We start from the raw sequence: 13120 nt of genomic DNA on the forward strand, positions 1-13120 counted from the left end.
TGATCCAACGTGTATGTTTGCATCTAGGGTGCAGCGGAGATTAAAAATGGCAGTTGATACGGTTCTCATTTCAGAGAAATTAATGTCTGCTTTAATAGTTGATTGTCCTACTGTTCCTATGCTCTATTCACTGCCCAAAATTCATAAGCATTTGGATTTTCCACCTGGACGGCCAATTATTGCGACTCGTAATGGGTTGTTCTAGCGGATTTTCACATACTTACATACTTTGCTACAACCATTTATTGTTGATCACCCTCACTATCTGCTTGATACTACAAGTTTTTTGAATTAATTAGAGGATTTGGGGTTATTTCCAGTTAATAGCCTCTTGTGTAGTACAGATATTACAAGTTTATATACGGTTATTCCAAATGAATTGGGTCTAATAGCAGTGAGGAGACTTATTTCATCCCATCCAGTTTATACAGGACCTGACATTGATCTTTTCATTGACTTGTTAGAAATGGTTTTGACATGCAATTATTTCCTGTTCAATGGCAGATTTTATCTGCAAATTGCTGAGTGTGCGATAGGGTCCCCTGTGGCCCCTTCATATGCAAATTCTTTTATGTTCATGGTTGAATTTGCTGACAGCATGAAAATGTACGTGAGGTACATAGATGACCTCTTTATAATCTGGTCTGGTACAGAACAAAGACTGAGATCTTTGCTTGAGGCACATAATACTACTAATCATCCGGTGAAGTTCACGTACGTGATAGATGCTGTCAAAGTGAATTATTTGGATGTTCAAGTGTCACTACAGGAAGGTGGTATTTTAACCGAACTGTTTAGTAAACCCACTGATAGAGTAACGCTATTACATGCACGTAGTTTTCATCCTAAGCCAATTAAATTTGGTTTACCATATTCACAATTTATCCGTGCGGTACGGATTTGTAAAGATAGATACAAAGCAATTGAACATATTGATTTGATGATTAAAAATGTTTTGAGTTGGGGATATGAATTGGAGCAACTGCAAAAGGCAAAGATAAAGGCATTACAATGTTCAAGATCGAGCCTCTTATCTAAAACACAGCAGAGGACTCGTAGGAAAGTGTTTCCATGGATAAATCCCTTTCATAATAGGAGCGGTGAAGTTTCAAGAACTGCTAAACATTTGTAGCCAATTGTGAGCAGCGATGTGGATTTAAATCCAAAGGATGTTAATCTCATGCCTTGCTTCTCAAGAGGCAAAAACATTCGTGATTGGGTGATGCGTACTGACATCACAGATTTACAACCTGGGCAGAGCGAGCAGAAGTTTTTGTCCTTACAGAAGGGATGTTTTCGTTGCCTCAATTGTGTAACATGTCATTCTTTAACTACAGATAAATGGTTTAGTCATCCACATAGTGGTAAAAAATATACCATTGAGCATAAGGTGTCATGTACCACGAAATTTATTATATATTTACTTACATGTCCTTGTGGCTTGAGTTACGTAGGAAAAACTGATAGGACCTTGTGAGAACGCATAGCTAATCATAAATCAGCCATACGGGCAGCTTTAGTATCTGGTGATAGCGACCAACCAGTGGCGCAACACTTTGTGAAAGCTGGTCATAGTATAGCAGTTTTGCGTTATATCATTATTGATCACGAACCACAATTATTAAGGGGTGGTAATAGATCATTGCGGTTACTCCGTAAGGAGACTAAATGGATCCATGAACTTGAAACCCTAGCACCGCGTGGGTTAAATGAAACCCTAGGATTGCATTGCTTTCTATGACTTAAAAAAAAAATTGTTACTTTATGCAGGGTGGTCCATTATCATTTAGCTAGTTTGTTGCTCTATGTATATATTAGTTTTTACTGATGTAAAATGATACGTTGAATCTAGTATCTGTTACTCTATAACAGTGTATCTCTGCCTCGGATGTTAAAGATGTATTGCCCTATGTATGGGGATTTAACTATGGTGATTTGAAACCTGAGGTGTATAGTGTATACTTTATTATTATGTATTTGTGATCATGTCTTTATGGTTTTTAATACATGGATTTCTGTGTAGCCATGTCCGTGATTGTGTTTGTTATTAAGGTTACCATGGCAATGGGCAAGGGATGATAACGCAATTGGTGGGTGTCTTCACACCGGAACCCACGCAATGTTGTAATTACATGTGGTGAGGTAAGGTATTTAAGGAGGTTTGTTTGTATTATGTATTTTATCCTGATGATGAATAAAATATTCGACACGTTGATGACTTATACCTGCCGTTGACGACATTGAATTATCCGAGTGCCGCCTCTATCTGCTGTATTTGGACCTTTGCCGAAGGGACCTAGGAGGGCACCGGACAAAGTTAACCTTGTTTATTGGGAGTGCTGCTACAATTTTGCCTTGTCCAGTGGTACTGCCGTATAAGTCCATTGATACTGCTGTATATGTCCAGTGATACTGCCGTATAAATCCATTCCAGTGATACTGCCATATAAGTCCAGTGGTATGATGTATATATCCAGTCCAGTGATACTGCTGTATATGTCCAGTGATACTGCTGTTGTTGCTGCTGGAAGTCGATCGTCATCCCAGAGGGGCAGTCGGAAGACCACTTGTACTACTTAATTTAAGCAAATGACTGTCCAACGGTCCTTTGCAATGAAGATGAAATATGACAGCAGTCATCCTGTTGCAAAGCGGATAACTGAGGCATTGACAGCTATGTTGGTGTTAGACGTGCTTCCGGTATCCGCCATTAGTGCAGTGGGACTGCAGTGCCAACCCTAGATGGGCCAGGTGTTTGTGCCGCACACCTGTGTCGCTTAGCTTATTCATACAGGTACCTCATTGCACCTCTTTTTCTTCTTTGCATGATGTGCTGTTTGGGGCCTAGTTTTTTTTAAGTGCCATCCTGTCTGACACTGCAGTGCCACTCCTAGATGGGCCAGGTGTTTGTGCCGCACACTTGTGTTGCTTAGCTTAGTCATACAGCTGCCTCATTGCACCTTTTTTACTTCTTTGCATGATGTACTTTTTGGGGACTATATTTTTTAATAATATAGAGTTTCCTTGCAGCCTCAGGATCTGGAAGGAAAAAATCTGTGGCAAATTCACCCACTGAGGCTTGGGGAAACCCTTAGATTCCAGCACTTAATGTAAGATGTATGGGTTACAATGCATTACCCATAGCTTTACCATGTTGGGAAAATGCTGAAAAATTGAATAGCTCCAAGGATTAAACCTAAAGCTTTACTTGTGCGGTAAACACAGCGGGTAATTGAATTTGCCACTTAATCTCACATATGCATTTCCAGTTACAATTTATATGGGAAGTGCACTTGTTGGGGCATTCAACCAATGTAATAAAAGACTGAAATGTGCAATAATAATACATGGTATATACAGCTCGTGTCTCAAATGCAAACCAATACATGTAATTGTCAAGAAATGCAACAAATTCAGATTGTGCGCAAAGTAGAGACAGAAAACCTTCTTCCATGCACTTTATAGTTTGTCGGGAGCAGGTAAAGCCTAGTCCTAGAGCAATATCAAATAGAACAATGATGCAGATATAAAAAACACAACTCTGTATTTGATTGTCTGATAGTTGCACATATTTTTGAAAAGGGTTAATGTTAGTCTTATAGTCGTACTCAACAAAAAAATTGCAAATTGTGCAAAGTCTTTAAGCATTTATCTTCATTTAAGTTAAATTCACTCCATGTCATTTAGTTAGATGTTTATTAATGTACAGTATAATGAGAGTCTGCAATTAAAATAAATTGAAAGCATGCAGTCAAGGAACTGTATTCGTGACAGCTAATAACCACTGCTGATTGTGTGTAATTAGTTTTGTAACGCATACTGACTTGTCTATTTGTGTAGGCAAAATCAACAAAGTGTAATTGAGCATACTAGTGTAGAACAGTAAGTGTGTAAGACAGACTGCAGCCATCCGTTACCTATTTGTACATTATCCCAATTAATTTTCTTCCTGCATAAAACATTAGTGAAAAAACGGGTTTACTAATATGAATATATACAATACCTCCAATGCAGTCATATTACGTTGATTGACAGCAGAAAGATGGTCAGATTCTTTTATCTTCGCCCGGGCTTCTCGCAGCATGTCCAACACATCATCTAGTTTGTCTTGAAACTGGCTTAACTTGTCCTTTACCTCTAGATTTAAGTCATTATTTTTGTTATGAGGATCCTGAAATAATTTTTTCACTCTATTGAGAAGACCTTCTGCTGCCCTGCAATGAAAAGGAGATATAAAAATGTATAAATTGTAGTAAAAAATAAAAGACAAATATCTTTTCCCCAACCTCATATATGTCACAGACATCTTGATAGATCAAACCCTGTCTGATATTTCAGAGGTTGTTCTTTACGGAGATATACCATTTGAGTCTTAATAAGGTATTGGTTTTATCTTCCACCAGGACTTTTTCTTACACAGTTACAAAGTAAGGATAAAAAAAAGACACCATTCTATCAAGTCTGACCTTATATATATTGTAATTGTGCTGATCAAGAGCAAAGCAAGCCAGAACTGCGAGTGTAACAGATGCCATGTTCGCCATAAAGGAAAAATAATCCTCCCTGATCCAAAATTTCAATCAGATAAGCTAACTTAATAACCACCATAATAAATAGTAACAACACATTGTCCCATTAGGGAAAGGGGTGGTGGTGGTGGTGGTGGTGGTGGTGGTGGTGGGGGGGGGGTGTCGGGGGGGGGGGGGGGGGGGGTGAGGTTGTGGGCCTGGGGGGATGCTCTGCCAATGCTTAGCAGAGCAATGGTGAATGGGTGCCAGTAGTGCTAGGCTTGCCTGAAGTGACATGGGAAAACATCATAGACCAGTGGATGTGGCTTTGCAGGCATGAGACCATGCCCCATTTTATACACACATACCTCTGGGGAGAAGTCCCACAACTGCATCTTATAATGTTGGGAGGTATGTAATGTCCTCTTCTAAAAATACCATTTTGTATTAGAAAGCTATCCAATAATATCTTTAAATTCTGTTAAACAATTTGCCATCACCATTTCATATGATAAAGAATTCCATATCACAATTACCCTTAAAGTGAAGATTTAATTCTCATTCTGATGACACAATATTCCTTCCTCCATTCACAACTGAAGCTCTTGTATCTGAAGAATATTATTACACTGCTGGCTAGTGTTCCCCTCTCACTTGCTCCCACTGAATTCACTATACACCTGCTATTATAAGTATCATAGATAGATTATGGGGGGGATGCAGGGCATACTGTTCCCCGGGTCCCCTTTTGTCAGGGGGGCCTCTGGCCAGAGCACACTGACATTACTAGCTTTACCTCTTAAGCAACAGCAGAACCAGCAGCCAGAATGCGAGGACAGTATGCAGTGTAGGTAGAGACACAGGAATATCATGTTTCATGAGCTACCAACAGGAGGGTGGAGAGAGCTGTAAGCAACACAGGGATCCCAGCTTTTCCTCCTCCCCACCTGGCTGTCTTAGTCCTGTGTAAACTGTTATGCAACTAAACCATTTGAGTCTGGAGATAGAGACACACACAGAGAGTCCTCCTGAGTCCTGTCCCAGTGTGTAAGTAGTACAGAGGCTGCTGCTATTCTTGCATGTGACAAGATAAATTATTTTATTTTTCTATGTGTATTTTAAGGTTAAGTTTTCTTTGTTCCACTGCAAGAAAAGTTTATGAAATAGTTGTCTTTTAATTAGGTGGAGCTATAAACAGTACCCAGGCATTATTAAACTATTAGTTAAAACTAATATACACCATTAGTTTACATTTAATATACACAATCTATACCTCCCACCATAACCCTCTCCAGGAGGGACAAAATGCTCTCTACCTGGACTTCCTTCTTAATTTATGATTTCAATCACCTGTGTTGAAATACTTTTCTTATCAATTAAATAGTTCAACACAGGTGACGCCAGTCATATATTAAGTGGGAAGTCCAGGTAGCATTTTGTCCCTCCTGGAATGGGACATCCCCCACGTCCCATTGTGGCCCCCCTGTCTTAAGTGCCCCGGGCACCTCCAAGGCTTAATCTGGCCCTGAGTACTAGTTGTTCCCTAAATGTTAAATCAGGTTGGATGCTTCCATATAATGCATCTAATAATAATCCCAATACAGATGTATAGTGTTTAATGCATATGAGTATAATATTGGCTAGCGTTCTCAGACTATGCTGTCAACGTTGCCAAATGTAGATCACTGTTCTGTTATGAACACAATGTGTACATTTTAATTCCCTTTAACTTACTGCTGTTGTCAGTTTCCGCCTATTCGTACAACACTATTGGGAATATGACACACTATTGTGAATTTTCTTATCTCCTTGGTGATTAATTATCAGAATCTTACTCAATATAATATTGCATGGATAGCTGTAATTTATATGAGCCTTGTGGGTTAACAGTTTGGGGGGAACGCTGCACTATCGATGCAGTCAAAGTCAAATTCAAGAGAATTGTGCACCGACAGTTGCTGTGAATGGCAAAACACTGCTAGTCTAGCGTAGTCTGGAAGTACACATCAATCATCTCAGAGTGTTTGGGTATAAAGAGTATACACATATACTGTACATGAGCAGAAGAAACATATGTTGTATCCCAGGTCAGTGGAATATATCATGCTTGGATACTTCCAAGAAAAAGGAATATAGACTATGGGACATTACAAACAAAGGAGGGAATTCAAATGTAATCGCCCCAAACTCCCGTCTAGAGTGACGGGATATATCAGGTGACGATATTCATTTGTTGCCCCCTATCGTGCTGATCGCACCCATTAATGTCGGGTTTAGCTGTGTAAAGCGACTAAATCCTACTAAACGAATAGGTGCGATCGGGAAAAATGCTGGATCACTTTTCACACATTTCAGCTTGCCACGCCCGGTGTGTGCGAACTGAAATGTAGACACCAGAAGCAGATCTCACCCAAAGAGCCTATAAAATATACAGCTGTTGTATTCCGTGAAACAGCGCCATCTAATGTAAAGTTGAAACAAGAATCACACATGTTATGTTATGAAGGATATACCGACAGTTCGAAGTGTGTCTGAGTTAGAGACTGCAAGTGTGGACACCCAATCACTAAGCAGGAGTTCTGTGAGAAACAATAAAGAAAAAACCCCTATGGGATATCACTTTCTGTAAACCCCAAAATATCCAAGAATCAATCAACCAATGTCTGGGAGGAACAGAAGTCAGCAGTAGATAAAGAAATGGCATCACTGAATGACAACAATTCATGGACTGCTGTTAACAGGCAGAGTCACCGCAAGACAGTTAAGAACCAGTGTGTATTTTGTAAAAAGTTAAATGCAGACGTAACTATTCTCCATTATAAAACATGTTTTACCGCTAAAGGACATACACAGAAATCCATAATTAACTATGGTTAAATCTCTTGCATCTAGCAATGCACAGTATAATACGTTAAGTCATTGCCATATCTACCATGCATAATTTGTTGCTATAGCAATTAGACTTTGGCTCAGCTTTCTTAAATGAACAGTTAATTGAAGAAATTTATATGGAACCCCCTGAGCATTACACTGAAAATATGTTCCAAGAGGGAGAAGTCAGTTTATTCAAGAAAGCATTGTATGGTTTTAAACAGTTGTTGTTGGCACATTAAGCTAGATGCTGTTTCATTGGAGATGGACATTGATAACCGTCTATACCACAAACAAATAGAGCTAAATCTGTTCATTGTTGTTGTATATGTGGATGATCTGTTGCTAGCAGGTCAGGAAAGTGCATAACCAGTGTCAAGCAACTGTTAGAGCAGAAATGTAAGTTAAAGACCTAGGGTCTGCACTGTTACATTTAAAGAGGTTTTTCTTTTTCTTAGATTATTAATAAAGATATTTGAAATAATTTATTGAGAATATAACCTGGACAAATATCACAATTGTACTTGGATCTAAATTGCAGATTTGCTGATTTCTAAGTAGCCCTTATGGTTCCAATTCAATCCAAAGGCATGTAGAAAAATGGCACACATTGTGTTTAGTTTGTGGTCACAACATGCTACTGACATATTATCCAAACATAATATTAATTTTCTGAGAAATACAAAAGTCTCTTAAATAGAAATTCAAATGTTTTATTTCTTTTCCACAGTACATTCAATAGGGGGCCTTTTTTCCCGACAAGTTGGGAATTCCCAACTTGTTGGAAAGCTGTCTGATTAAATGCGGATTGGCAGCTTCAGTCGCCAAGCCGCGTGTATTGTCGGAAGCGCGGCCAAACCCAACAGGTTTTAGCCCTGTTTCCGACAATGTCAATCCAACTTTTAATAAAGAACGGGCCAAACCTGTTGGGTAGCAGGCATTTAAACGTCAGTAGAAGGGAGGGGTAGTCTGTCCGGGTAAGGGCAGCACAAACAGCGGGCAAGTTAGGCTCCCAGCCACGGCAGAGCACTGCACATTGACACAACCAGCAGGGAGGGAGAGCAGTAACTAACCAGGAGCAGCAGTCTTGGAGCTTCCCTCACACAGCAGCCGACACGGTCCGGCGGAAGAAGCCACTCTGCACTTGCTTCTGCTGATTAAGGGTAGCCCAGCCTGCTCGGATCCCTGGATTTTCAAAATACAGAGGATGGCCAGTGGGTCCACTCCCAGAGCTCCAACTACTCAGCGGTAAGTCCGAACATGAGGGGAATGGACGTGCCTGCAGGCCTCACCATGCAGGAGCAGCACGGACAGGACACCGGGAACGGCCAAATCCGACAGTTGGATTTGGCTCAAATACGACAGTCGGATTTGGCCGCTTATTGAATAGGGATTGCCAGACCCATTCTGACAAATGCATGTCAGAATGGATCCGACTCTTATTGAATATACCCCATAGTTGGTGATAACATAAAATGTATAACATTCAGAGAGGGGTATTTATTTATGAAACACATTTACAGATGTTTTTCAAAAAACAAACTGAGCTTGGCATGTTTTCCTGTTATGTTGTCATTTCTACACTTACTTTAGTTCATCTGCGGCTGTTTTCTCCTGATTCTTAAACATTCTTCTTCTGAGCTCAGTCAACATCTTGTCAACGTCCCTCTGCAACTCCTGGAAACTCTTGTCCTGTGTTTTGTTCTGTATACCCAGTGTTTCATTCAACTTTACGGCTTTGTCATATAAGTCTACATGTAAATGACAGAGAATTTTAGAATATATGATCAGCATTCAGAACATTGAGGTGTATTTCATCATTGGTAATATACACGGTTGAGCCACATTATTATGACCACCTCCTACATTTGATGTAGCCCATGAAGTACGTCACGTGTAGTGTGCTGGCCTGGTGGGTGTATAAGGTGTGCAATAGTCCGTCTGCATACATATCAATCATTGCTGTCATGGGTAAAAAGGGCGATTTATCCAAATTGCAAAAAGGGATGCTTATCGGCTTTTGGGCCAAGGGTCGCAGTATTTCTGAAACAGCGCAGTCTGTGACCTGTTTGTGTGCTGCTGTGGTGAAGGTGTTTCGTGACTGTACAAATGGCACCATTGCGAATACCTGATGTGGAAACTGCGGAGCCCCACGTGCTATTGATGTGAGAGGTGAAAGTCAGCTGCAAAGGTGAGTGCGGGCCGACCAACACACTACAGTGGAGCAGCTCACCTTCAAAATGAACCTGGAGGCTACCAGATGTGTGTCTAAAACAACAGTTCAACGAACACTGCTGTTTATGGCTGTGGTCATATTAATGTGACTCGACCATATAGAAGTAGTACATTGTAAAATAAAGGATTTTCTCATACGTCCTAGAGGATGCTGGGGTCCACTTCAGTACCATGGGGTATAGACGGTTCCACAGGAGCCATGGGCACTTTAAGACTTTTCAAGGGTGTGAACTGGCTCCTCCCTCTATGCCCCTCCTCCAGACCTCAGTTTTAGAATGTGCCCAGAGGAGCTCTACTGAGTTTCTCTGAAAAGACTTATGTTAAATTTTTATTTTCATGGAGAACTGCTGGCAACAGTCTCTCTGCTTCGTGGGACTGAGGGGGCAGAAGTAGGAACCAACTGCCTAAAGAGTTTCATGGCTCTGCTTCTGGCTGACAGGACATTATTAGCTCCTGAAGGGAACTGAACGCTATCCGTGTCTAGATGCTCACTCCCACAGCACGCCGTCACCCCCCCTCACAGAGCCAGAAGTCAGAAGACAGGTGAGTGTTAGAAGACAGATCTTCAATCAAGAAAGAGACTGCTAAAGGTACCGCGCGGCTGGCGGGAGCACAGCGCGCCATGTTGCCCACACATACACAGGCACTGCAGGGTGCAGGGCGTGGGGGGGGGGGGGGCACCCTGGGCAGCATGAAACCTATGGAAACTGGCATAAATAAGGGGCATAAGTTGCTGAGGCACAGTCCTACCCCCGCCAGTATAAAAAATTACCTCATAAAAGCTGAGGAGAAACACGCCATTGAAGAGTGGAGCTTCCTCCTCAGTCAGCCAACACACTGCTCAGCGCCATTTTCTCTCTTCCAGACTGCAGAGAAGAACGCTGGTCCTCCTCCACTGCTGAACAATTATCAGGGTGCAAAACAGGGGGGTCCACAGTGAATTTGATGCTGTATAATTGTGTGATTAACATTATAAAAGCGCTGCATGTCAGTAGGCATTTTATGTTCACAGACATTGTGTTACTAGCGCTGGGTTGTGAACTGGCAAATCCTATCTGTATCCCTCTGACAGATTTTACTGTGGGTCTGTTCCCTATAACTCCCTGAGTGTCTGTGGTGTGGTTGTGCACGTGTGTGACATGTCTGTGGCAGGGAACTCTTCCTCTGTGGGAGACATGTTAGGGACACAGAGGTGTAATTTGACACCAAGAGCCTGACTGGGTGAAAGTTTACATGATAGTGTGAATCATGGCCCTCATTACGACTTGTTCACTCGCTAGCTGCTTTTTAGCAGCATTGCACACGCTAGGCCGCCGCCCTCTGGGATTTTATCTTAGCTTAGCAGAATTGCGGACGAAAGATTAGCAGAACTACTACTAAATAATTCTTTGCAGTTTCTGAGTAGCTCCAGACCTACTCACAGATTGCGATCAGCTCAGTCCGTTTAGTTCCTGGTTTGACGTCACAAACACGCCCTGCGTTCGGCCAGCCACTCCCCCGTTTCTCCAGACACTTCTGCGTTTTTCCCTGACACTCCTGCGTTTTTTAGCACACTCCCGGAAAATGCTCAGTTACCACCCAGAAACGCCCCTTTCCTGTCAATCATTTACCGATCAGCAGTGTGACTGAAAAGCGTCATACGAACACCAGCAAAACTGCTAAGTTTTGTGTTAAATAACTTAGTGCATGCGCACTGCGCAAATCGCAGCATAGCGAAAATCTGCAACGAGTGAACAACTCGGAAAGACCCCCCATATCAGTAAGAGGTTGGACTGAATCTCATACAGAAAACTGAAAATAATCTGTTGAAGATGTGATTTGTAATAGTTCTGCCTTTCATCCACAGGGACCTCTCTGGGTCACATACAAATTTGCACAAGTAGTACAAACTGATACCGACACGGACTATGATTCCTGTGTCAACACTAGTGATTCCAGGGGAATAGGTCCTAAGTTAGCAAAAAAGCATTCAACACATGTTTTAGCTATAAAGGTGGTGTTAGAAGTTACGAAGCCCCCTCTTTTACTCTTTTACCACAAGGAGAGGATTTATTTTAGTAAAGAAGTAATGTAATGTTCCCTCCACCTCAGGAGTTGAACAGTCTCTAGGATGGAGTCTGATTTAACCTGAAAATAAATTTCAGATTCCCAAAAGTAATTCAGGCAGCTTACCTTTTTCCAAAAGGTGGGAGTCACCCCGCATTTTAGACAGGGCCCAGTCATAAAAGAGAAAAGGTGTTTCTCCCTGCGCCTGGAATGGTTTTACTTAAGGAGCCGACAGGCGCAAGTGAGTGAGGTGATGTATTGATGTGGCCAATGGGACACTACTCAGGCCTACCATTGTCTGTGCGTGGGTGAGTAGTGCTATTGAGAAGTGGTCAGAAAACTTGTCATTAGACATTGACACAATAGATGAAGACGAGATACTCCTAACGTTAGGTCATATCAAAGACGCTGCTGCGTACGTACTAGAAACCATGAAATATATTGGTCTCTTGGGATCAAGAACCGCTACCATGGCAGTATCGGCTTGGAGGGCGTGGAGGATTCGCCAGTGGAATGCTGATGCAGATTCCAAAAGAAATATGGAGGCTCTCCCGTATAAAGGTGAGGCCTTGTTTGGTGATGGGCTGGATGCGTTAGTCTCGGCGGCTACCGCAGGTAAGTCAACATTCTTGCCTTATGCTCCTACACCGGCGAAAAAGACACATCACTCTCACATGCAGTCCTTTCGGCCCAACAAATACAAAAAGGCCAAAGGTTCCCCCTTTTTTGCAGGTAGAGGAAGGGGAAAAGGAAAGAAATCTGCAGCGTCTCCCGGATCGCAGGAGCAGAAGTCCACCCCTGCTTCTGCCAAATCTGCAGCATAACGCTGGGGCTCCCTTGCGGGAGTCCGCTCGGGTTGGAGCACGTCTGAAACTTTTCAGTTAAATCTAGATTCAATCTGGCCTGGACCCATGGGTCTTACAAATAGTGTCCCATGAGTACAAACTAGAGTTTCAAGACGTCCCCCCATGCCGATTTTTCAAATCGACCTTGCCAGCTTCTCTTCCAGAAAGAGAGGCAGTAACAATGGCAATTCAAAAATGATGTCAGAATCAGGTCATTGTCCTGGTACCCTTGTCACAGCAAGGAGAAGGTTTTTATTCAAGCCTCTTCGTAGTTCCGAAGCCGGACGGCTCGGTCAGACCGATTTTAAACCTGAAAATCTGAATCTCTACCTGAAAAGGTTCAAGTTCAAGATGGAATCCCTGAGGGTAGTGATTTCCAGTCTGGAGGAGGGGGACTTCATGGTGTCAGTAGACATAAAGGATGCTTACTTGCATGTTCCCATTTATCCTCCTCACCAAGCTTATCTGAGATTCGCAGTAGAGGATTGCCATTACCAGTTCCAGACGTGGACGTTGCCGTTCGGACTCTCCACGGCACCGAGGGTATTCATCAAGGTGATGGCGGAGATGATGGTCCTCCTTCGTCAAAAAGGAGTCAATATAATTCCTTATCTG

At 42.1% G+C, this 13120-nt stretch overlaps 1 protein-coding gene across 8 annotated transcripts in view; it reads right to left on the reverse strand.

The window, feature by feature from the left end:
• LAMA2 (laminin subunit alpha 2) overlaps window positions 1-13120 on the reverse strand; it is a 1276598-nt gene that overhangs the window by 283139 nt on the left and 980339 nt on the right. For all 8 annotated transcript variants that reach the window (XM_063917336.1, XM_063917337.1, XM_063917331.1 and 5 more), the window contains 2 exons: window positions 8968-9130; window positions 4004-4214 (listed from right to left, as the gene is read on the reverse strand). In XM_063917336.1, coding sequence (XP_063773406.1) covers window positions 4004-4214; window positions 8968-9130 — 374 coding nt within the window. The remainder of the gene's footprint in view (window positions 1-4003; window positions 4215-8967; window positions 9131-13120) is intronic.

The sequence above is a fragment of the Pseudophryne corroboree genome, chromosome 4 (genome assembly GCF_028390025.1).
Source record: "Pseudophryne corroboree isolate aPseCor3 chromosome 4, aPseCor3.hap2, whole genome shotgun sequence".
Classification (NCBI taxonomy): Eukaryota; Metazoa; Chordata; class Amphibia; order Anura; family Myobatrachidae; genus Pseudophryne; species Pseudophryne corroboree.